The sequence below is a fragment of the Sturnus vulgaris genome, chromosome 5 (assembly GCF_052056855.1).
Source record: "Sturnus vulgaris isolate bStuVul1 chromosome 5, bStuVul1.hap1, whole genome shotgun sequence".
NCBI classification, from domain to species: Eukaryota; Metazoa; Chordata; class Aves; order Passeriformes; family Sturnidae; genus Sturnus; species Sturnus vulgaris.
In genome coordinates, this window is record NC_142247.1 from 9,315,696 (window position 1) to 9,341,703 (window position 26,008).

At 45.3% G+C, this 26,008-nt stretch overlaps 1 protein-coding gene across 7 annotated transcripts; it reads left to right on the plus strand.

Annotated features, from left to right (window-relative positions):
• The first annotated feature begins 201 nt into the window (after positions 1–201).
• KCNA5 (potassium voltage-gated channel subfamily A member 5) lies at positions 202–25,960 on the plus strand. Of its 7 annotated transcripts, XM_088164816.1 has the most exons (4): positions 202–3,617; positions 20,859–20,938; positions 22,583–22,754; positions 25,266–25,960. In XM_088164816.1, the coding sequence occupies exon 1, from the start codon at positions 202–204 to the stop codon at positions 2,086–2,088; it is 1,887 nt and encodes a 628-aa protein (XP_088020942.1). In that variant the 3' UTR covers positions 2,089–3,617; positions 20,859–20,938; positions 22,583–22,754; positions 25,266–25,960. The 7 variants fall into 7 exon arrangements, with proteins under 7 accessions (XP_088020942.1, XP_088020941.1, XP_088020943.1 ...); XM_088164815.1 differs by lacking the exon at positions 20,859–20,938; XM_088164817.1 differs by lacking the exon at positions 20,859–20,938 and having other exon boundaries at positions 25,306–25,960.
• The last annotated feature ends 48 nt before the right edge of the window (positions 25,961–26,008 follow it).

Genomic DNA, 26,008 nt, shown 5'->3' on the forward strand with positions numbered 1-26,008 from the left:
GCGGCTCCCCCGGGCCGCGCTCGGCCGCGCTCGGCGGCGCAGTGAGGGGAGGCGGGTCGGGCAGGGCAGGGCAGCGCGGCCGCCCGGAGGTGGCCGGCGGCGGCAGCGGCGCGGCGAGCGCAGCATGCCCGCCGCCTCAGACGCGCCTGCCTCCCGCTGCCGCTGCCGCTGCCGCTGCTGCCGCTGCTGCTGCTGCTGCCCATGGAGATCGCGCTGGTGACTCTGGAGAACGGCGGCACCACGGCCATCGCGGGCGGCGACGATGCCGCGGCCGCCGGCGGCCGGGCGCGCTGGCGGGGCAACTTGCTGCACCTCGCCGGCTCGCCGCAGCTGAGCGACGGCAAGGAGAGCTCCCCGCCGGCCCCGCCGCCGCCGCCGCCGCCCGCGGGGGACGAGCAGCGGGAGCGGTCCCCGCCGGGTCCCCGCGCCGGGGGAGGTGCGGGCGGCCCCGAGGAGCGGCCGGCCGAGCCCCGCGCTGCCCCCGCGCCCCCGCCGCGGCCGCCGCCCCGCGCCCCGCGCCCCGCAGCCGAGATGGGGCCGGCCGAGGAAGGGGGACACCGCCGGGGCATGGCCATGGCGGCGGCGGGCGACGACGAGGAGGAGGCGGCGGCGGCCAACCCGGGCGCCATGCACCACCAGCGGGTGCTGATCAACATCTCGGGGCTGCGCTTCGAGACGCAGCTCGGCACCCTCAACCAGTTCCCCGACACGCTGCTGGGCGACCCCGACAAGCGCATTCGCTACTTCGACCCGCTCCGCAACGAGTACTTCTTCGACCGCAACCGGCCCAGCTTCGACGGCATCCTCTACTTCTACCAGTCCGGAGGCAAGCTCCGCCGGCCCGTCAATGTCTCCATCGACGTCTTCGCCGACGAGATCCGCTTCTACCAGCTGGGTGAGGAGGCCATGGAGCGCTTCCGGGAGGACGAGGGCTTCATCAAAGAGGAGGAGAAGCCCCTGCCCCGCAACGAGTTCCAGCGCCAGGTCTGGCTCATCTTTGAGTACCCCGAGAGCTCCAGCTCAGCACGGGCCATCGCCATCGTCTCCGTGCTGGTCATCCTCATCTCCATCATCACCTTCTGCCTGGAGACCCTGCCCGAGTTCAGGGACGAGAGGGAGATGCCCGTACCCCTGCCCCCACAAGGTGGAGGTTTGAATGGCACGCCCGGGGACTCGCCACCCATGCAGCCTCCCAGTAGCCTGGCCGACCCCTTCTTCATCATCGAGACCACCTGTGTGATCTGGTTCACCTTCGAGCTCCTCGTGCGCTTCTTCGCCTGCCCCAGCAAGCCCGAGTTCTCCCGCAACATCATGAACATCATCGACATCGTGGCCATCATCCCCTACTTCATCACCCTGGGCACCGAGCTGGCCCACGAGCAGCAGCAGCCCGGGGCTGGCAGTAGCAATGGGGGTGGGGGCCAGCAGCAAGCCATGTCCCTGGCCATCCTCAGAGTCATCCGCCTGGTCAGAGTCTTCAGGATCTTCAAGCTCTCCAGGCACTCCAAGGGGCTGCAGATCTTGGGACAGACTTTGAAAGCCAGCATGAGGGAGCTGGGCCTCCTCATCTTCTTCCTCTTCATCGGGGTGATCCTCTTCTCCAGCGCTGTCTACTTTGCTGAGGCCGATGACCCCGAGTCTCATTTCTCCAGCATCCCTGATGCTTTCTGGTGGGCAGTGGTGACCATGACTACTGTGGGCTATGGGGACATGAGACCTGTCACTGTGGGGGGCAAGATTGTGGGCTCCTTGTGTGCCATCGCTGGTGTGCTCACCATTGCCCTGCCTGTCCCTGTCATCGTGTCCAACTTCAACTACTTCTACCACCGAGAGACTGACCACGAAGAGCAGGCTATCCTCAAAGATGAACACAGTAGTGCTCAGGGCAGCACTGCGGGGGGGGAAGTGAAGAGAAGACCCAGTAAAAACTCTCTGAACAAATCTGTTGTGCACTTGGAAAACAGTGAGGAGTTTAACAGTGGCACCAGCTCCTTAGAGAAAGCCAATATCAAAGCGAAAAGTAACGTAGATCTCAGAAAATCCCTCTATGCTCTCTGTCTGGACACCAATAGGGAAACAGACCTGTGAGGAGAGGAGACAGAGTTCAGAAGGATTTTCTGGTGTCAGAAACTTGCTACTGTAGTTACTCTTTTAGTACCAATTAGTTTTTTAAGTCAGGCTATATTTTATAAATTGATCACTGTCCTGAGGAGTCCTCCAGGAATACATGTTTTTATGTTCTTTTTCCATGGCACAAAGGGTCACCTATTTTTAAAATAGACTAAGAATAAGCTATGCTCCATGATGCAGGAGCTGGTAAATTATGACAGTGAAAAATCTAATTTGTAGAAACTTATTTTAGCAAATGGCCATTGGTTTTGAATGGGTAATTTGTAACCAATTCAGTTGCTCCGAGTTTAGTATAAAGAACTGGGGGGGTATGTGTGTGTGCAGAATGAATGGATTAGGGATGGGAGGGGGGAGGTTGATGGGTTTTGTACTGTAGTTTCAAATTGAAATTATTCAAATATATTTTGTATCTGTATGACTGTATTTATGGTTGAAAGGAGATTTCTTATTCCTGTGAAATATTATATCATTAAAGCACTAGGAACATTAGCAGATCAGCACTTTCTGAGTTTTCCACTAGTGATCAGTACAGATCTGGTTATCTTGTATGTGAAGTGAATTTGGTGCTTTGAACCCTAGAGCAGAAAACTTCTGTTGTCTTTGATATGTTAGTTTCTTGTGAGCCTTAAATTATTAAATATTGTAGATATACTTCTTTATAAATAATTTTATTAGTTACCTTCCTGTTTCAGAATTTCTAAGTAATTCAGTCATGTGCTTACTGGCCCCACTCAAAAAAGTATGTGCAGCTTTTTTTTTCTTTTTTTTGTGATTTTACAGTTTTATACCTTTGTTATATTTTTGAGACTGAAAGGAAAAAAAAATACACTGTCTGCTGTTACTGGTTTCAATCCAGTGCACAAGAGATCGAAAGTGATCTGAACAGATTTTCAAGTGCACAACAGATCAAAAACACGAGGGAATGGATAGGCAGAATGAGAAAGCAGAATACTGAGTGCAGTATCTGCAAAACTGTTTCCATTGTACGATTCCCTGAGCGTGTGTATCAGTCACCTTCATGTCTGCACACACCATTTGTGTACACAGTTCTCTGGTTTTAGTTATCTTACACCAGGAGTGGATGGCACTTCAGGAGCCAAACGTGGCGTGCTGTGCTGCTTGAATAACCATGGTGTGGCTTTTCTCTTGGACACGTATGGAAAGCACCATCTTTTCATCAAAACACACCCCTGATTTCTTTTATTTCCAAACAAAACCTTCTCAGCACTGTGGATTTTACAGCTGAGGTGGTGTTGAGAGACGAGGGACACGTTACCTTCATGGAGATCACAGCTTGCTCTGAAGACCGACACAAAATTGCTCCTTTAGCTCAAAGAGCTTTCTTACCATTTCTCTTGCAAAGAACACCTCTGTTTCCCCCTCCAACTTCTGTTGTATTTCTGAAGGATGTTCCATGCATTTCCTACATCCTGTGGCACAGCAGGAGTAGCAGAGAAGAGAAGGCTTGATTGTCAACATTGTTCAAGGTTTGTTTCTAACACATTTTCTAATATAAGTAAGTGCTCAGTTGGGATTATGATTTATTCAAGTACCTCATCTCTGTCCTGAGATAAATTGAGATCGGCTTTGCAGAGCAGTGCTCTGACATTTTCTCCCTCAGATATAAGTGCTGCTTTCCTGTCCCCGACCGTGCTCTTTAATGATAATGCCCAAATGCATGATGAATTTTTCCTTCCTAGTCAGTAAAATAAGTGCCAAGCAAGTCATACTTTTCAGGAACAGAGTACTCAGCCTAAAACCCAGGGCTGAGGGGAACGAATTTGAATCTCATAATAGAGAACAGCATCTTTCAGATTAATTTTAGGGTTTTAGATGTTGGTTTCTTGTTTATTTCTTGTTGGTTTGCTTGTTTATTTGGAAGTGGAATGAGGCTGTAATGTGCTGAGGAGCTGTCTGAAAGGAGACTGGCAGGAAAAGTGCCCAGTGCAGCTGCACTCCAAACTCAGGGAGATCTCCAGCTTGCTTTGGTGGGAATTGTTGCACCAGGGGAAAGTGCAGAATCAGCTCTACGGTGAGGCTGAATCTCAGATGAACCAAAGAAGTGGTGTAACTCCTCTGCATGTGCTGAGACCCAGGTCACTGATGGACACAGAGTGAGGTTTTTGCTCAGACAAGTGCTTTGACTTGCTCTTGGTGATCACATCCCTCTAACTCCCCTGAATAAGTACCAAACAATTGCAGTGATAAAGTTTTGGGGTGGTCTTTCTCTAACTACTCTCCCCACCTTCCTGACCACCAGAGTCTGGTCTTCCAGCTGGATGTTGTGTTGGATTGGGCTGTCGGCTCCTCAGAGCTGTGTCCACACAGCCACTTGTTTGGAATCCTGTGTAAGGATTTTAGGGATCTGGATTACATCTCTGTAGTAATTGCAGCAAGCTGATGTAGGTGAAAGCAGATCAGGGCTGTGGGGCGTGGGTCAAGCTGATCCTGGTCACACAAAGGGAAGGCTTGGTCTTCCTCCTTTTTTACTTTTCTTCTTTCTACCATGTGTCCTTTTGTTGCTTTCACTGAACTGGTTATCCCCTCCTGGAAGTTCAAGTGCTGACAGAAAATTAAATTAATCTTTCTGTTTGAATATGCTGTGTTTTTCCATAACAAAACAACAGAACTTTCCAATGGAAAGAAAACAAGTAATTCTCAAAGTATGGTTAAAAATATTTGCTCGGCTTGGGTTTCCAAACAGTTGTTAAGCACAGTTCAGGCAAATTTTGTTTTGACACCTTTATGAATAAATACATAATTTCTGTTGGCTTATAGAACAATAAATTTGCTTTCTAATGAGAGGTACTGCTGCCAAACACTGAGTAATGTGACCAAGATTATGGTCAGAGCCCAGTTCAACAGAGCATTTAGCATGGATGCATGCTTAAACCAACACAATTTTCAGCAGGTGCTTTAGATGCACTGATCTTTATGATTTTGAGGTTTGAGATCATGAGTTGGACTTGGATGTTCCTCGTGGGTCCCTTCCAGCTTGGAGTGTTCTTTGGTTCTCTGATGGTTATTTAAAGATTAATTACAAACCAGGCTGAAGCCTTGGAGTCATTGGTTCCTCTTGGATTTTGGGGCAAATATGGGATACATGGTACAGTGTCATAATGGGCCAATGCAAATTTGTGCTGCAAGAGAGAGTAAGAGAGAACTGAATCCCTCCAAGAAGGCTCCTGGAAATGTGAGACAGGAAGAGAGTTTTCTCTTCCAGCCCCACCACAAGAAGGAAATATGTCCTAACCACTGTTGATTTTATGTTAGCTGCCCTGGAATGAACAGCAGGCTGAATCAGACCTCTTTGCCATATCAAAAGCATCAAGATATCAGAGCTTAATGAATAGCAAATCATTGCAGACATCAAAAATCCCAAAGAAACCTTGACAAACAACAACAAAAAAATTTTTTGTAAAGTCTTTTGGCTAGGAGCTGCAACAGGGAAGCTCCCTCACCCCACATATGCTGTAGTTATTAATGGCTTGTCCTCTCACGTGGGACACTGTGCACTGAAATGCATTCTTGGGGGTGCTGAAGTGAATGTTCATTTGGGTCACCAGTAATGTAACTTTAGTTTGCTTAGCCTGGCCTCAGGGGGAGTCCACATTTCCCTTTTACTTTTCCATCATCTTAAAAAACGATAAAACAGCAACAAGCAGTTATATAACACCATTCATCTCCTAGAGCTCTGTGAACAATTGCACCATGCTCTGTGTACAGGCAGGGTAAAGAAAAAAGCTGTGGAAGGGAAGACTAAGCCTTTCAAACGGGGAGAGGGCTCAGAGGGGCACAAATAGGAGTGGGCTTGGCTGGACTGGGATGTCTGAAATGTGGATCTCAGGGAAGAGAGATTCCCCCTGGAGTCTCTTGCATGGCTCTGGGTGGCTCTGCAGGCAAGGACTGGATGCCAGCAGCTGTGCACCATGACCCATCTGGTGGGGTCACTGAACACAGAGGGGACTCGATGCTGCTCTGAGCAGCACAAACAAATCTCTTTTGTGTGCTCTTTTCATTTATGCTCTGGTGGGAGAACATGGCCCTCCTGCTGGCTGTTCCCTGGCCTCTCCAGCTGCAGGCACTGCTGCTCTGGTGGAGGTGGTGCTGGCAGGGTTGCACTGAGCCATTCTCCAGGCACTGCCCTGCACCTCCCATTAGGGAACAAAGCACATGTCAGAGCACTCTCAGTGGGAAGTCTGTGTGTGCACAAAAAGTCTGGCTCTTCTGAAACCTTTCACAGAATCACTGAGGTTGGAAAAGACCTCAAAGGTCAGCAAGTCCAACCTGTGACCAGTCACCACTTTGTCAACTGAGCCAGAGCACCGAGTGCCACGTCCAGTTGCTTCTTGAACTCCTGCGAGGATGGTGACTCCACCACCTCCCTGGGCAGCTCATTCCAATGCCTAACAGCCTTTTCTGTGAAGAAATTCTTCTTCCTGCTCAGTGCCAGTGAAGCTGATGCTGAGGTCAAGTGAGGAGAGCCTTTATTGGCATGTGACAGTGCCACTGAGCGTGGTGAGGGATGAGCTTCCTCACGGAGCAAAATGCCATCAACAGGAGTGGAATTTGGGAGGGGCCTCGGGGTGGTTGCTGCCATATTTAGGGAATGGCAGAAGGAGGGCTTTAAGCACCTCAGCAAGACTTTGGCCTTGCCACTTGGCCAGCGGTGGGATGGGAATGTTGTGTGGCAGGCAGGGTGTGGGGGAAGCCTCAGGAATAACTGATCCCATGCAGGACAGAGGGGCAGCAAGGAAACTGGGAGAGCATCTGCCTGCCTTTGGTTCAGCTTTAACCATGTCATTGTGTGACCAGCAGCCTCACTCCATAGCTACAAATGTCCAAAAAATTAAATAGAAAGGTCTTTGTAATATTTATAGCCTATGGCCAATTAAAACCATTGTCCCAAAATCATTCTGCCATGACTTTTGCTATATACAGCACCACTAAATTGGTTTTTTTTGGATTGTGGCATTTAGTCTTTTTGCAGGTTCTGCAATGTTTGGTTTTTGCTTGGTTTGTTTGTAGTTTGTTCGTTTTCTTTTTTTTTTTTTTTTTTTTACTTTCTTTCTGTATGCATTAACTAGTCCCTAGTTCTTCTGGTCAGCTTGTTAAAGTTCTGCTTCTCTAGCCTAAATTTGGGACCTCAGGGTGCTGATACTCTTCAATGAACCTGGGTCATGCCACCTGACATCAGTGTGTCAGCTCATAGGAGGAATAAGCATGGAAATTCTCCAGTAGTTCTGTGGGCCCGTTGACCAGAACATATCTAATATTTGTATGATGAAATATTATAGAAAATGTATTTATAGTAACCATTGAAATAATATGAAATAAAAACTTTTATGTTAATTGGAATCGGGAAAAAAAAGCTGATAATGATATGACTAAGGAATTAATTGGAATTAGGAGTTTTTGAAGAGAAACTTGTTTAAAGAAAAAGAAGGCTTCAAACTGACAGAAAGTAGGTTTTGATTGGATATTAGGCAGAATTTTTTCCCTGTGGGGTGGTGAGGACCTGGCACAGGTTGCCCAGAGAAGCTGTGGATGCCCCAGAAATGACCTGATCTAATAGTAAAATTAATATCCTTCCTAGATGGCAAGAAAGTGTTTTCATTAGAGCTTGGGCTTCTTAGCACAGTCTTTATGGTTAGTCCAGAATTAATAACTTTGGTGATAGAATTTACCAAAAGTCATCTGCAAGTTGTCTTCTACATAAATTATTCACAGTCATCAGGGAGATATTTCCAAATAAATCAGTGTAGGTTTTAACACTTGACTGACAGGAAGAAAAGAAAAAAGAAGGATATTTCTGTGCTTCTACTCTGGTGTGCCATGGAGATCGTCATTTGCAATTTTGTGGAAAACAGCTGTGGTAGTGTTAAAATTGACATTGGAAAGAATGTTGCTGGAGATGCCACCTTGGATGGAAACAGGTAATAATTTCCCTCTCAAGACAGTGGTTACTCTGATCTTCTCTAGTTTTCTGACAAAGTCAGTTTGGACATAAATGTTAAAATATAAGGTCTCTTCTCTCAAATCCCGTGTTCAGGTGTTTTCTTCACTCCTGTGGGCAAGGAGTGAAATGAAACCTTGCAGCTCTCCTCATGACAATACAGCTGCTTGATAAATACTCATGTCAGGGTTGATGTTTCTGTAAAGATGCTGAGGAAAAGATGTGATTTAAATAGACTACATTGATCTAAGGGTCTGGTGTGTACAAGGAGCAGGTAGAATTTCTTCCTTTGCATCATTTCACTCCAGTGGTGGTGTCCTAGAATGTGGTAATTCCTCCAGAAAATATCACAAAATCCATACCAGGGCTTGCTTTGCTCTCTTCAGTTAGTAGGAGTTAGTTATATTATACCATGCTTAATTCTCTCAAGCAATTTCAACACATTTAAAGCCTTTCCCTCTCCCTCCTCTCTGCTTAATTATAGGTAGAAATGCCTGTGATTGGAGAGGTGATAAATTATTTGAATTATTTAAGCAAAGTAGCCTTATAATTTTTTTTCTGTCTTGTTTAAAATTATTCGAAAATCTAAAGGGGTGTGATTGAATGTGATTAATTCAACATGAATTTGCAGAGCAAATTGTATGAGTGTCTCAGTTCAGCAAACACAGTAATTTTCAAGGTAGTGCTGCACAAGGAGGCTGTTTAAAGGAAGGTTATTGTGAAAATACATGGTGTTTTATTATGCAAGAGAATGGTGCAAAGAAGCAGGGAGTCTGGAGGGTGACAAAGCTTGTTCTGGGAAGGAATGCCCTCTAGCTTAAGCTTAGCTTCTGTGCTTTGGAGGAGCCAGTGTCCCTTGAGCCAAAGAGGAAGCAAAGGGAAGAGCAGGAATCCACAGCGGAGCTGTCAGAGCATTTGACTGAGAAAGGGCTGGTGGCTCCCACAGCTGTCTCTGCATTTCAGCCACTGGGCAAAATATCTGCACAGAATCTCTCAGGATCATGTTTTAAAAGTCTGCCCAGTGCCCTGAAAGGATAGAGGTACCTGCATTTAGGAGAATGTGCTAAAGCGTGGATGCAAGGCAGGCACTGGCATCTTCCTGCAGGACTGGCAGACTGTGTTCCAGTAACCAACAAAAATTTTGGTCAGATTGTCCTTTCCCACTTGTCTCCCTGGGTATCTTCATCTCAGGGACACATACTTAAAATGGAGCAGGGGCTGAGAAGTGCAGAATTCTGGAGCACAAGAGAGAAATCTCTCTGGGAGGCTTGGAAAACACGGGGCATTTCAAAATAGCATTTGCACTGCTTCTTGCTAGTGGAAAACTAGGGGTAGCTCTGTTCTTAAAAAGGAAGCTGGGTATTGCACTGAGGAGGAGATACAAATTCTCATAGACATCCTGACTGCATCTATATTAGAAAAGGAAATGTGCCCAGGACCATTCCCTGGCACTGAGGCCAGCTGGCAGGAGCCAGGCTGAGCTCCTGCTGCCAGAGGCTCGTTCTCAAACAAGGTGTTCAGCACTCAGCCTGCTGGGCTCCCTTCCTGCCCTCTGCTCATTCCCACATCCTGCCCAGGAAGTATTTTGGGACAGAGTGCTTGGGTACAGACTTACCAGCCTGACCAGGAGCCTTTATGTGTAATTAATTGTGATTAATTGCTTGGGAACAGTCCCTCAGACTCTTGAGGTGGCAAGTGTAGATACAGCTTTGATGCCTTTTGCTCTCAGGCAATTTTTGGGGTGTCCTAAAAGCTTTACACATTTTCCCCTATTGGCACATTCTTAAACGATAATCAGTCTCTATTCAGTGAGAACATTTTTCCTGCCAAAATCTGTTCTCATCTAATTCTGTTTCCACCTGCACTCATCTATATGCAACTCTAACTAAAAATCACCACACTCTTCCAGCTGCACACAGAGGAGCACAAGTGGGTCTGACAGTGGGAGGGGGATGCTGTTGCTTTGGTTTTTGGCTGATTTTCCTGTTTGCCTGGCCCTGGTGTAGGCTGTATCTTATGTTTCAGTCGCTGTATCTTGTGTTTCAGTTGCTGCATCTTCTCACTCTGCTTAGAGCTCCAATTGAGGCCCTGGTGGCCAAGCACATCCCCTGGTCTTGCTATCCAGCAGGGTGCACCAGGGAATGACTGTACATTAAAAAAACAAACAAACAAACAAACTCCAAAAACAAACAAACAAACAAAAAAAACCCAATAAAAATACAAGGGAAGTGTGGGGACACACTGAATTCTAGGGCTGAAGAAACCACAGACCACCCAGCACTGAAAGGCAGAAAGTAGATCAGCACTAGAATTCTATAGGCTTTAAGATGAGCCTACATGCCAGTGGTCTCCAGGGAATGGAACATGAGTTAAATTCAGTCAGAGGGAGAAGAAATGGTGCATGTCTAGAAGTGAACTTCCACTTAAAGTCTTTTCTGTAATCCACGGGTCTTGACAGCTCTAACTACAATAGTTTAAGATGTTAATACTGTCAACCACCCAAGAAGGGGGTGAGAAGTAAATCCCCTCTGAAGGGACAACTAAGGACAGGTTGATGGGATTTTTCCTTCAGCAGATGAGTGGGCACATAGTTTAGTGTGGGTGTCATAAAGAAAAGACCACCAGAATGTGAAGGCTGGAATGCTGAGGTGCACCACCTGGGAAAAAGGGATGGAACTTTTTGTGCCGGGGTATCACTCCTTGAGGTCTGGTTCATCAACAAGGCTGAAAACTCTGTTTATTGTATTTATGAGTTAATATTTAGGCACAGGACAAGTAGTGAAATGTAGAAAACATGAAGATTTGCAAGCAAGCAAAAGTGTAATTCGGGTGCCAAACACATCCTGGAGGTGAGCAGATGCAATCATCATCAGAGCCAGTAAGGGGAGGAGGGCTTTCTAGTGATTTCCCAAGGGAGAGCAGTTGTAAAGTCACTTTTGCAGCATTCATGGAAATATATATTTAAAATATCTCAGAAGCACGCCCTGCACTCTTCACTCTGTAGCTGCAGATTAGTTCTACTGAAGTCAGCTGGATTCCACTCCAGGGATCCTGCTCAGATACACTGGAGCTCTGCAGTCACATCCTTTGTTTTGCTTGACTCCTGACAGCCCAAATTAAATGGAGATCTCTCTTAACAATGAGGGAATGCTGGTGGCATGTGCTATGGGCATGGTGTGCAAACAATAATTTTCCTGCCTGAACTCAGCGTGGTCAAATGGCAGCATGGCATGTCCTGGCTGCACTCATCTCTCAGGCAAGGCAGGTGGTGCTGGGGAGGGGTGTGAAGGGCCCGAATTTGGAAGAGAAAATAATCAGAGACTGATGACTGGAACAAAATGCTCAAGCCAAAATGCTTTCTCCCTAGGGAAGCTCTCCCACAGCCAGATGCAGTGTTGTTTAGCTGTCTGGATTTCATTCCAGGACTGCACGTGGCTCTTAAGGTCCTGCCTGGGACTTTTTGTCTGCTGTTGGGTAGCAAACCCAAACAAACAGGAAGTCAGGCTTGAACAGGACTCTCACATATCATCCACTTCTCATCCCTGTAAAACCCATCCCCATTCTCTTGTCTGATTTCTGATTGAATCGTCATGGGTGTAAAATCACACTCTTAAATTTTCTCCTCTCGTTTGCAGAGAGCCCAGAGGCAGGAGCCAGTGTAACATACTTGGAATTTGTTTTCCTTTTTAGAAGGGGCTTGCATTTTGGGTATTATTTTTTCCTGGGCTAATGTACATCTGATGTCAGGCTCCCCAGATGAGAATGGTTAGACTGGCGTTGACATTTTTAGAAATATGTGCGAATGGAAAAAGATCCTGGGAGTGCTGCCAATGGCTGATTTTGTAAAGTTTTAGTCTCTGTTGGATAGGAACCATGAGCCAGGTACCTGTACTGAAAAGAAGCCTTACTCATAAAGCGTCTTGCTCAGGTGTATGCCAGATTTGCCTTCTCAATTCAAAGAGAGGGCAGGAGTGAATTTCAGCAGGCTGTGACTCAGACAGGCAATTTTCAATTCCCCTTTCTGATCAGATGGCAAACAGCCAATTAGCATATTTCCCAAAGAGGGGTACAGCAACAGGAGAAGTTCTTGGCAAAAAAGTGGATTTTCCAAGGTTTACCTGGGAAGTGGTGCAGACCAATCTGCCTGACCTGTGGCTGTTCCCTCCAGTTTGGTGCTGACATGACTGGGACAAGCCAGCTTAGAGCTGAGCTGGTTTGCAGTGAACCAAACCTGCAGCTTTCTGATTCCTGGTGAGCTGGTGGAATTTGGAGGATGAGTGCAGCTGATTGCTGGTGCTGTGAATGCCAACAATTTTTATGGGCTTGGTGGAGGCTCGTGTTTGCTGCCTCATCAGAGCAGGTGCCTTGTGAGCAGGCTCCCACTGAGCGAGCAGGGGCTGACAGGGAGTGACAGGGTCCTGCAGAGCTTGTGCTGAGCTCCTGCTCTCCAGGAGGATCAGGATGTGCTGAGCTGCCCCTGCCTCAGTGCTGCAGACAGCCAGCACGGCTGTCCTCCAGCTTGGGTGGGCACATCAGCCATCCCAGCACAGTGGCAGGGTGCTTTTGGGCACACCATCCTTCTCTCTCTCTTCTGCAGGCTCAGCAGGCTCTGCCCCGTCATCATCTCCCTGCTGATTTCCGTACTCCAGGCTGAGTGGATGGGGCTGTCTGTGCCTGGTGCTCCTTACTGAACAGTCCCCTTCAACATATTTGTGAACCACCTGGATGCAGGAGTTGAATTCCCCCTCAGCAGGGTGGCTGGTGATGCCCACACGTGCCATGGATAGGTGTTCTGGCCCCAGCAGGGCTCCCAGGGTTGGCTCATGTTGGGGACACTGTGCCTTAGCTGTGGCCTTAGCAGTGCCAGGAAAATTAAGCCACAAACACCAGAGGTTTATGTCCAAAAAGGAGACAGAGGAGTCCTTTTACTTTATCCGAATAAAGGGAGAGGCCATGGGCATTCCTCTTGGATCTCTTGAATTTTTGGAGAATGCAGCCTCCTTTTTATCCTATTTTCCCAGCCACATTTCCCTCTCTCTTTCCCCATGGGCTGAGGTACTTGAGAGGTACAGACTTCCCGGGATGCCTGATACCTGAAATTCCCCTCTAATGTATAACCCTCCCTTTTAATCTTTAATTCTTATGGATTTCATGGTTTTTCCCCATTGTTTCTTTCGTCTTTCAATATCCAATTTCATTTATCAGCAAACCTACAGTTTGTTTGTAAAGGCAAATATATTTTTTTTTCCATTCATCAGTCAGTGGAATCCTTCCCATTGTTTCTTGTATCTCTCAGTGCTAATCTTCTCTACCAGCAGATCCACAGCTCGTTTGTAAAGTCAAATTCCTCTTTCCTCTCAGCAGGAAGTTCAGGTGCAGCTATTTTCACACAAGGTTGGCTCTGTGCAGCACTGCAGAAACAGGTTTATATCAGCTCTGCAGACAGCAGTGGACTGAGCTGGGTTCAGTCTGGAGAAGGCTTTGGTGGATTTTTGTCACCCTTTTGTTCATCAGTAGCTTTTGAACTTGTTAGCCGTTTCTGACCAACTTTGGCAAAAGGACGCTGGCCTTGAAGAGGATAACTTCTTTTTACAGCTTTTGGAAAGGTAGCTGGCTGCTTGGGGGAAAGAAAGGCTGGAATTAAAACTGCTTCTCTTTGGCAAAAGCTGTGGCATAACCTGTCCTAAACTAGTGCTCTATCAACAGAAGAGAGACCAAGGTATGTTCACAGACTTCTCTGAAGTACTACAAATGCTAATTAGATGGGATTTACAAGGTATCAGCAAGAAGCAGAGCTGTGCTTAGAAATAAGGCAAACAGTGCCTTGCATCTTGAGGCAGAGCTCCTTCCTTCCTTCCTTCCTTCCTTCCTTCCTTCCTTCCTTCCTTCCTTCCTTCCTTCCTTCCTTCCTTCCTTCCTTCCTTCCTTCCTTCCTGGAATCCTGGAATCCTGGAATCCTGGAATCCTGGAATCCTGGAATCCTGGAATCCTGGAATCCTGGAATCCTTCGTTTCCTCTGTCTTTCCCTCCTGTAAAGGTTGAGGAAAGAAAACCTTGAGCTTAAAGCCCGTGTCCTTTTCTGCTGCACTGCAGAGCTGAGCTTGGAGGGGCAGGAGGAAGACAGGGAAGTCTTTACCAGGGCAGACTTTACAAGAAGAATAGATCTGTATTTACATTCTTAGGCTGTGCTGATCACAGGTTCTCTGGATGAGACATTCCTGTGATGCCATACAAAATGTGTCTAGGGCCAGTCCTGTTCAGTTTTTTATCAAGGACCTGGATGCAGGAGTTGAACACACCATGGGGAATTTGCTGGTGCCACCAAGCTGGGAGGTGCTGCTGACTTTGTACAGGGCCAGGAGGCCTTGAGAGGTTGGAGATTTGGTCTGTGAGCCATGGGATGAAATTTAAGAAAAGCCAGTGCTGGACTCTGCACCTGGAACAGGGGAATGCTGGGCTCAATGTACACTGGGAGAGGAGTGCTCAGACACTTGGGCCTTTCCAACTGAAAATATTTTATTTTTTGTTCTATTTTCTAAAGCTGTGAATCACCCTGGAGAGAGGGCAATCATGCTTGATTGGTGCACACACAGGCAAATCTGAGTGAGGATCAGAAGGCATTTGATGTGCTGCCATTGTTAAGAAATGCTGCAGAATTTTTTCAGTGATGGATTTCTGGTGAAATCTATTCCAAACCAGTGATGAAATGCCCACCAGACCAGACACTTGCAACACTTCTGACTTTATACCATGCAAAGCACACGGTGTCTCTACCAAACCAGTGGTGAACAAGAAGAACCTCCCGTTGGAAATATGATTTTTACATTAATCTTATGATGCTGTGAAGTGTGACTCATAATCGTTGAACACTCAGCCTGTGTTGAACACTCAGCCTCTCCCAAAAAGCTGCCTGATTCTGAAAGATAAGGAATCAGAATCGAATTCTGCCTCTGCTGCAGAAGAGAGGCAGAGACCCAGACATGCTCACCTTGAAGCCTGTCATGACTTCCACGTCTAGAAAAGTGAAAGCTCTGTATGTGTTTTATTTTACTTTTATGTTCTTTTACCATGGTAAAATAAGTGTAGCAGCCCACTGCAAAACAAATGGAACGTAATCTGCCATTTTTTCTCTTGACCATTTTGAAACAGTCTGTTCAAATAGCCAAAGAATGGCATGCAGGCAGTTTGTGAAATCATTTTGCATGAAGGGATTTCAAAAAGCTTCCCCAAAAGCTACCTACAAGTTATTAACTCACATTTGGGGACCATCTGCCCAGTGGCTTTTCAAAATAATGCTATAAGCACACAGGCTAAAAGCAAGAAATATCTTACAAAAGCATATTTTCCAGAAAAAAAAAAAAAAAAAAGCAGGGGGGCGGTTGGAGAAAGAAAATAGAAAAAAGAAAAGTCAAAATCTGCAGTAACTGAGATTTACCTTTTGTTATACCCTAGGTGATAAATCAAAAGGTATTTGGGAACAGAAGTGTATCTGGGCCTTTGCCACAACACATGTATGTTCTGAAAATCATCTTGTAGTTCCAATTGCAGAATTTTGACCTATTTTGCTCCTGCTGCATTTGTTTGGGGAAGATGCAGTGCAGGTAAAAAGGACATTACTGTGGCTCTTCAGATTTTACAGGCAAGAATTTACAGCAATTTCTCTTCTCTAGAGAATGACCAGAGATTGAAGAGATTTCTCTTCTAAATCTGTAAGGCTTCACCCACGTGGGAATACTTGGGAAGTGTAATCTGAATGGGAGTTAGGGAAAAAGAGTTCTTAATTATGAAGACTCCAAATATTGCAGACTCCTTTGTGGATAATCATATCTGGAATAAGGGTTGGCCTGACATGTGTAACTGAATCCACTTTGGAATACTAAAACAAATTTAATCTTTATTGTTTAGAAGGAGAATGGATGTGCAGGGACTAACCAGGTCAAACATGTTTTTTTCCTAGGTAGACCATCCCCATTTTTAAAAGTCATCTCAGAAGTCAGGGAGGACACTAAAGTCACTGCAGGCAGAGATGCCATCTCCATAATTTGCTGTCCACAAAGGGAACACTTAACAAGGTGCTGAGCAACATTTTTTTGGTGTGCTGCATTCCTTTTATCACCTGTGGGTGTTGAGGGCCATTGGTATCACCAATGGTGAAGTACAGGTGGCATTGAGGGTGACCTGTGCTGCTCAATACCAGTTATGTCATAGCTGTTATCAAATTTCATAGGCATTGAATGAAGAGTAACTTAAACCTGTAAGGGATGAAAAACCCTTAACCATTCTTAGCTGCAGATAAATCCAGGATCCCAGGGATGATAAATGTCCTTACAAAAAGGCTGAGAGAACTGGGGTTGTTCAGTCTGGGGAGAAGAAGAATTCAGGGTGACCTCATTGTCCCTTCCAGTGCCTGCAGGGAGCCACAGGAAAGATGGAGAGAGACTCTTGACAAGGGCCTGCAGTGACAGGACAAGGGGCAATGGCTTCATACTGACACAGAGCAGGGTTAGATTGGATATTGGGAAGGAATTGTTCCCTGTGAGGGTGCTGAGGCCCTGGCACAGGTTTCCCAGAGAAGCTGTGGCTGCTCCATCCCTGGCAGTGTTCCAGGCCAGGCTGGATGGGGCTCTGAGCAACCTGGGATAGTGGAAGGTGTCCCTACTCATGGCAGGGGGTTGGAACTGGATGATCTTTACCAACCCAAACCATTCTGTGGTTCTGTGACTGGAATTTGGACCAGAGAGATGCCCACTCCACCCTTATTTACTTGAAATTGGGTCTGGACTCTGATGACGTGCCCTGCTGTAGAATTGAATGGATGTTTTGCAACTGGCTTCAGCAGACACAGAGAGGATGAAATAGCACTGCTGCTGGTTTTGGTAAACTTTCCTACTGCTGGTTGGATGGAGCAGGGGTTGGTCTGAGCCCTGCTTTGAACTGGTGGCAAAAATCACTTTGGAAAAGGATCAGGGTGAGGCATTTATTGCTCACTGTCAGCTCGGAGCCTAAACTATGATTCAGTCTGTTCTGTGGTCTCGTATATAAGGCCGGGTGTCACTGTCAGTCCAAAATGGAGCTGGAGTAGGTGTGAACAATTCTAGGCAAATGGGACTTTTGGACTTTCCATAAGAAAACTTACCTGGGGGGTTGTAGGTGTTGAACTGATGTGTAAAGACCTTGTGTAGCACCACAGGATGCCACATTAGTGCTTGCTATTTGAAAAGATATCTGGAATAGGAGTTATTCCATGATTTTATTTTCTGTAATTTATAATCTGGGTATTTCCTTCAGTGTCCTGGCCCTTTGGGATCCAGTTCAGTTTTTGGCTTCTCTGATTACCTGTGTCACTAAGTTCCATAGCCTAATAACATCTTGTGTTAAAAAGTAATTCCTTTTCCTGCTTTCATATTTTCTGCTGTGGATCATTCACACATCTCCTGTAAGGCTTCTTAGTCAGTTTTAAACTCCAGCACCTAAAGCTGGATCCTAAAATGGGCTGATCCATGTATTACTATAAAGATATTTTCACTTTTACTATTTTTCTCATGCACCCTGTCACTGTTAGAGATGTGACCTCACCCTGTGAGGTGAACTCAAGCTTTCACTTTGCAGGCAGTGAAACTCTTCACTGGTGGTCTCTCACAGGCAGGATTTAGAGCACTGACTAAATCCTAAGTGGTGGCAGCCAGGTCTCTTAAATATTCACTGTTGGTTAAGTGTCAGGCTGATTCAGATTTCAGTTTGGGCTGGCTTCTTTTTAACCAGCATCACTATAAATACCCAGAATGTGTTTTTTTCTGAATACAGACAAAAGTTTAGAGCTCTGTGATACATGTGAGGATTTTTTCTTACATGTTATACAGCTGCAAGTTTTACTGGCCATTTTGCTATGTGTTCACCCAGCTTTTTCCTCTTTCTCTGAAGAATCTCAACATTCCTTTTATCCTAGCTATTGTAAATGAATTGAGCATTTGCAGGCTACTCTGTCTCATTTCTGTCTTTCCAAAGAAAATTTAAATATTCAGTGGAAGACAAGCACCAGGGAGCCTTGTCTGGTTTTTTCCCATGGTTACACCAGGTGTGTCACTCACTGAGAGAGGACATTCAGCCTTTCTTGTAGCAGGTGCAGGCTTCACGGGAATAAATCTCTTCCAGTACCTGAAGGGACAAAATGGAGAGGATTGTTTTACAAATGTAGTGACAGGACAAGGGGGAGTGGCTTCACACTGACACAGAGCAGGGTTAGATTGGATATTGGGAAGGAATTCTTTCCTGTCAGGGTGGTGAGGGCCTGGCACAGGTTGCCCAGAGAAGCTGTGGCTACTCCTGAAACATCTTTTGCTCCTTTTCAGTTTGTGAATGGCTTGGTTCTTCCTACAAGCAGCAGAGTCATTAACAGGACTGTCTCCCCAGGCTGCCCTGTGAGTTCTGCCAGCCCCCGTGAGTCACAGCAACACCTCCCACCAGCTCCAGCAGCACCTGTGCAAGCCTCACACTGTCAGACTCAACACTGCCTTCTGCCAGCCTACATTTGTCTTTGCCATAGCCAAGCCTGACCTGATGCTGCAGTTTATGATGGGAGTTGCTGTTGTTTCAGTAAAGCCTGTGTTTTTCTGATGGGAAGGTTCTCCTGGTCTACATTCCCAGTTCCCAGATGAAAAAATCTGTGCTCACAGAGCCAGTGTAGGAGCAGGAACAGAGGAAAGGCAATTGCTCTAATACTGCTGAACATACCAAGGCTGGTCTAATTAAGCTGGAGGTGAAAGAGTTAATTAATCTAGGCCTTGCCATGGCAGCCAAAGGGTGCACTTTGGGTAATTGCCAGTGTCTGACTTAAAAACAGTAAGTGCCAATCCTGATGCAGTGGAAGACACTTGGTGTGGTGCCACTGACTTCACAGGGATCAGACCAGGGCTCAGTTTAGACATTTTGGATGGGTTCAAGTAAAGGATACTGAGCTCTGCCAAGAGCTTAAAACTGAATCCAGCCACCAGAGAATCAAGTAGTTCTTTAGGAAACTTTGTTAGACTTGTCAGTATTGACACTGGATTTCAGATGTGTATTTGCTTAATTACTCTTTTGATAAAACCCCTTATTAAGCAAGTCTTCTCTCCATCTGGTGCTGATCTGACTTAAAATACAGCAAGATTGGCAACTCATTAATTCATGGACAGGATAAGTATAAAATTTGCATAAATCAGTTAATATTAGAAAGTATGAAACTTGTAGTTTCTTGAAAAAGCAAACTGTGAACCCTTCCTCTTAGGACAGAAATTCTTTGTGAGATGGAGAAGTATCTCACACATTTCTCATGACAAAATATTAAATAGTTTGGGTTTTTCAGATTCCTTTCCCATTAATTCTTGTTCCAAATACAGAACTATACTTGTCTTGAAACTGGTGACACTTCATGTTCAAGGCAAAATCCTACTCTTTAATTATGTGATTTTATTTTTAAGGCTTTAATCTTACATCAATAATTTTAAGTGCTTTTCAGTGATGCTCTGAGCAAGGAACTACCATCCTTCTTTGTTGTTTTCAGTGCCAGATGACATTTTTATCCAATGGGAGGCATCCATTAACCATGAAGGTGGAGTTCCAGGAATGCAGTGTACGGATGTGAGACAATTTTGATCATTGCTCTCTGGAAATTATAGTGACTATATACATTTTAGTATTTAGTTTACCCTCTGGATTGCAACTCCTTCTTCTGAATCACTAGAAGGAAATCACACTAGTTTTTGTGGGGTTTTTTGGAATATTAAGTCTTGTTTAAAACGAACCACCCTACTCCAGCTTGTAGGAACTGTGGGTTACCATCTGTGAGAGGTGGCAAAGAGCTCATCTCCCCTGTGATTGAGGAAACCTTTACCAGAGAACTCAGGATTGAATCAGGAATGTTTCCAGAAAAAATGTCTCTTGCACCTAACATCCTCCAGAAAAAACAGTTCATGGAGAAAGTCCCTTGCTTTGCTCTATCCCGTGTTCCAGTTGACAAAAGTGTCCCTGCATCTTCCTTTCCTTGTGTTTGGAGAAAAATAGGAGGAAGTGCAGAGACCAACTCTGTGTGAATGGAAAGCTGCTCTTTGCAAGTCATTTCCTGACTGTTCTGAGTGATTGCTTTCACAGAATCCTTAGGGTTGGAAGGGACCTCTGGAGCTCATCCATTCCAACCTCCCTGCCCAGGCAGGGTCACCCTGAGCAGGTGACACAGGAACACATCCAGGTGGGTTTGGAATGTCTCCAGAGAGGGAACTCCACAACCTCCCTGGGCAGCTGTTCCAGTGCTCTGCCACCCTCAATGGAAAGAAGTTCTTCCTCGTGCTGAGGTGGAACTTCTTGGTTTAGTTTATGGCCATTGCTCCTCATCCTGTCACTGAGCACTACTGAAGACAGCCTGGCACAATCCTCTTGACACCCTCTTTGAGATATTTATATATCCTTTCCTGATCTTCTGTGCATCTCAAGTGATAAGACAGAGTTGAGAAGTAAGATATGGAAAGGGTTCCTCAGGATTCACAGAGTCTGCTGAGAGCAGCTGCAGACAAAGGTTCAGAACAGGAGATTGCAACTCAGGACAAACCTTACTCTAAAGGACTGCTGACAGGTGTTTGACAGCAAAAACTTGTTTAACTCAGTAGTACCAATGAGCCTCTCTGTTAAACAGAAAGCTCACAGCAGGACACTGCTGCATTAACAAGATTTTCTCTGGCTGCTCCAATTCCCTTTAGCTTTTTTAAATTTTTTTTTTCTGTAATCGTCTTCCAAACTGCAGCAACATTTGTTGTCCTGAGGTGCTGACTCCAGTGGAAGAGATTTTAGTGGAAGCTTCTCCTGCAGTGTGCTTCATTTCAGGTCAGTAATCACATCCTCCTCAGCCTCTCCTGGGGCTCTCACATTGATCATCCTCCAGCTGGAGGAGTTGTCTGAGAGGAAGGGCATGACTGTTGTGTTGAGATATTTCTAGACTGAGGGTGGACTGAGGGAAGCCTCTGCCCTTTGGATTCGGGGGAGACCTGACATTTGGATGTGGTGTGGATGTGCAAGCCGTCAGCCTTCCTGCTCCATGGTGCACATCTGCCCCCCTCCAGGCAGATGTTGTGCTGGGGAGGGACAAGAGGAGAGGGCAGAGCATGTGACGGGTGGCTTGAGCTGGTGTTTGGGTTCTCAGCAGCAAAGTCTCTGCTGGATGAGGCTGTTTCACCAACAAAAGGTTCATTGTTCTGAGTCATCAGCAGCAGTCCATGTGAAGCACTTGAGTTGATGTGACTGGGTAGAAAGTTTGCCCCAGGACAAATCTGGAGAACAAAACATGCACAGAAATAAAACATGCTTTATGTTTTCTAGTGTTACCTGAAGAGCCAGATTGGAGCAAAAAGAAAAAGCAGGAGGCCAGGGGATCTAAAAGCTTGTGAGAAAGTGATATTTGACGTCCTTTGCTAAGTTTTCCTGTGGAAGCTGGAATAACGCAATGGATCACAAGTGATCCTTCGCTAAAGTGACTCCAGAGCCAACTGACTCCTATCTACCTTCTCAGCAAAAAAGGGCATTACTTTGGCTAGATACACTTTAAGATCCTGGAGACCCCATTGCTTCAGTACTTGCTTCAGGAGAATCTTGATACTGAGTGGAATTTTCATACCTGAGTTAGGATTTTATTCTCCTTTCCCCAGATAAACGCCTTTTTTCGGCAAGATATAAATATTCTGTGGACAAGGCTTCTTTGACACCTTCCAATGAAGTTCATTTTTGAAAGCAGCAGGGCAAAAGAGGAGGAAATATCTAGAGTGATATTTATCCATTATTTTCTGGTATGATTTTTTTTTTTTTTTTTTGGAAGAGTGATATGGTATCTAATTGCTGCTTGAAATACTCCTTCTAGCCTAGAGAATATTTGCTTGTTCATATAAAGAGAAAATATTCTGTGCTCTTGGCTTCTGACTGGTTAGGAAATGCTCCCAAGAAGATGGAGGTGGAAGTTCAGATACAGGAAAAGGAGGGAATTGTGATTCTTGGGCAGGGGCTGTTAGCACTCACTGAGGAGGTAAGAGAAAGTAATTATACTTCCTCTGATCAGCCTCATTTCTGGGAAGAGGTGGAATTTAGGTTCCTAACTAGCAAATTCCGTGTTACTTCTGGATTTAAAGAGAAGCCAGAGTCCAGGCATTTGAGGAACTGAATCCACTGGAAACATGAGTGCAGGATTCTATGGCAGCAGACTGTACTGGGCTTTAGATGTTCTGCATTTTGGATCACAGTAGCTATATGTGCAGTTAGTAAGGATTTTGACATCTAATTCCTCCTGTGACCTGATCTTCCCATCCCACATCAGGGAACTGTGGATTTGCCTTAGGAAGCATCGACCCTGGATGTTCTGCCTAGTGTGGCATTGAGGACCATACCCCTGAGGTGATAACCAAGAAATGTGTAAGGAGCAGCTCTTTTACTCATCTTGAATTACATTCACGTGTCTCTCAAGAGCCCTTTCTCCCCTCACAGGTTGAGCCCTGTACTATCACTAAAGGCTGGTGCAGTGCCAGCTTTCCATGAGATTGTCTGGAACTGGGACTTGCATCCCGACACGTCACTAAGGCTGTAAAAGCAAGGAAGAACTGCAACCCTCACAAGTGCTGGAGACAGCTTGCCAAGGAGGCTGCAGCAGCCAGAGCAGGTATGTGACAAAGCAGTAAATTCTGTTGCCTCTCTGTGTTTTCCAGAGTGACCTGGAGCTCAAGCAGGAGCGGTGTTCTCCCGACGGCTCTCCACGTCTTCCCTAACACTGAGCCACGAGACCCAGGCAGAAATTCCAGTGTGGGGAGGGTGTGAGTCATGAGATGGTGAGTGAAGGAAACAGCAGGATAAAAATAACAGAGCCCAGTGTGATGCAGAATATTAATCTCTCGCCCTGTGTTATCCTTGCTTGTATTACAGGCACCACTCTGCTGTAGCGTAGATGCTCTGCTGCTCAAAACAGATCCCCCAGTGCTACTCAGAAAGATTATGGCTCAGGATGCCAGATTGCAGGGACTCCTAATACTCGTGCCTTTAAGTTGGCTGAAAATTCTTAATCAAGAAATTCCTGCTGTAGAAAATACGTAACCAAAGAGCGTCAAAATGCTGCGTTCGTATTTTTCATGTTTACGTGGAAACGTCAATTTCAGTTAATTTGGCATCAGCTGAAAAAAATTGATTTAGTCAAAATTTAAATGAGTAAAGTCCCTTTCATTTTCCAATCTTCTTTTTTTTTTCCTCTCCTTCTTCCTTCAAAAGGAGAAAAGAAAGGAGAAGAGTATGAAAATTAAAGTTTGTTTCTAGCTAACATATATTAGTAGGGGGGAAAAAAGTAGGAAAAGTGGAATTGGTAAAATTAAAAAAAAAAAAAAGCCAAGTATTTTATTTTGAGATGTGAATCTCTCTTTTTCTACTCAAATCTGCCATCAGATTTGCTGAGCTGCGTTCTGAGATCACTCATAACAAAATCAGGATCCCTTCTAGGGAACGTTTCCAGCTCAGCCAGTGTGAGGTTTCTAGCCCAGTCCCCTTGGCATCTCCTCTAATCACTGGATAGTGATTCTTCAGAGAGCTCTTGGGAGCTTAGGAAGCCTCTTACTCTGGTATTTTTCAATCCAGTCAGGAATCTGGGCACCATAAAGACACCAGGAGCTTTTCCTTTAACTTCAAAGGGTGCCAGCTCTGGCACTGAGGCTTCACTGCAGATTAACACGGGGAGAGCTCTTCTGGCAGAAACTGCCTTTGGTATTTCACAGTGGGAGACTGTTTATTTCATTTCACACAGATTCAGTTCAAAACATTGCCAAAGGAGTTCACTTTGCTGCTTTTTTTTTTTTTTTGGCCTTTTTTTTCGTGTAAGTCACCTTTGGGCTTAAGTTCACCTTCAAGAATGTGTAAAACTTTACCAAAACTGGGGAACAGCCTCGTGAGACAGGCAGGGAGGTGGCTGTGTGGTGCCCACGCTGCAGGGCTCACAGGGTGAAGGATCAATATTTGTAGGGCTCCCTCTCCTCTTTGTCCTTTCAGGGCTGCTTTATGAAGTGGAGCATTTGCACCCACGCTGAAAGAAGGCACCACTCAATTGTGATGGATTTAAGGGGGGTGTGTGTAAAATCGTGTGGTTCAGGTGTGCAGTTATGGTCAGAGTACTCCTTGCTCCCTTTCAGACCCCGTTGAAACCAAATTCTTTGATCCCACTTAGCTGAAAAATCCATTTTTTTCCTGCTTTTTTCTTTTCTATTTCGTCTTACAGAAGCTGCCTGGGAAGCTACTTGGGAATAACTTTTCTGGTTTTAAATACTCTTCTTAAGCAATCTCCTGTTATTTTTTACTTTCATATTTCCATCTATTTAACTTATTCCCATATACCAAGCCTTTTTTATTTTCCAATGCGTAAAGAAAGAAAGACTTATTTTGGAAGTTCTACAAAAATGGAAGTCATTGTAATCATGATTTGATGTCCTTGGAACTCACTTTATTTACTATTTGTTTTTATTAGGACATTGTTTGAACGTAACTTTAAGCCCAATAAGGTTCCAGGACTAATCTCCTGGGAGAGGATATTTATGGTCCATATTTTCAGAGAGGGAGATTGGAAGTAGAAAAAGGCTTAAGTATTTAGACCTCACTTCAGCTCAGAAGGCAGGGGAAATCTGCAAATAGGCACTTGACCAGTTGGAGTGGAGGGTGGCATGTGCAGATGCCCAGCTCCAAGGGGCACTTGCATTCCATGTGTGCTCATTCCAAGCAGAAACGTGGGCCTCAGACTGTGTGCATTACTGCAGGGGGAGCTGACCTATTTTTCTGGAGAGGAAAAATCTACCATAAAAATCTAATTTGCAAGGATTGTGGGAGTGGAAACAGGGCTGTTATTTTTCTCTAGGATATTTGGTTATGCAAACAAATTGATGAGGGAGAAACTTCCAGTAGGAAAACTGCTGGTGGTGCTCAGTGTGACAAAATTAATTGTAACACTCTTGAAAGAAAATTGAAATTATGGTGAATCCTTCAGAGAATCAGAGAATTATAGAATGGTCTGGGTTGGAAGGGACCTTAAAGATCCTCTAGTTCCAACCCCCTGCCATGGGAAAGGACACCTTCCACTTTGTTCTAAGCCATAATTTTGTGTCCAGTGTGGAGCCTAATGGTTTTTCCTCCTTAATTACTGCAGCTTTTTGCATGATACTCTCCTGATCGCTTTCCTCCTGCAGACACTGACCATCAGGAAGACACTGCTGCAGATTCTGAAACCAAACCAGCCTATTCCACAATGTTCTCAGGTCATCTTGGGTTGGAAGCTGCTGAAGAACTTCCTTCTGGATAAATAACTGTGATGTCCCCATCATCCCCAGAATTGGATTTCTTCACTGGGATTGCTGAAACACTGGTCTGCTCCGAGGTTTCTCTCATAGAGGAATTGTTCACAACAGGAGTGAGAAAAGCTTTGGGGCTCACTCCCAGGCACAAGACTTTATTATTTGAGCTTTTGTTTGGAAATAAATTCAGTTCTTGTCATAGATTGGGCATCTTCTCCTGTGGTTCTTACATATCAAACTTTCTCATCTTTCTGGAAGAAGATTCAAGTGTTTGTTATCTTTCTTTTATTGGCACTCATCTTTATTTATTTTGTATTCTTGAGATGTGCTGCATTCTCTGGAGTTTGTATTTCTACTTCTAGCGTAAAAATGCTGTACATACAAGTCCAGAATGCATCTGAAGATTAGTCTAATTTTTCATGTGACTTTGACTTGAACATTTTTCTGTTTATGTTTATATGGCTATTTCAAATATGTGCATTACCTGTATTCTTTATGCCTTTTCCCCATCTATAAATCAATAAAATAATGTCCCCATTCTTCAGAACCATATCAAGTGTGCGTGACAGTGATAATAGTTTCTGAATAATAATGAACT

What these genes read in the sequence shown, in the direction of transcription:
- KCNA5 (XM_088164816.1), top strand. Translation starts at nt 202, where the DNA reads ATGGAGATCGCGCTGGTGACTCTGGAGAACGGCGGCACCACGGCCATC.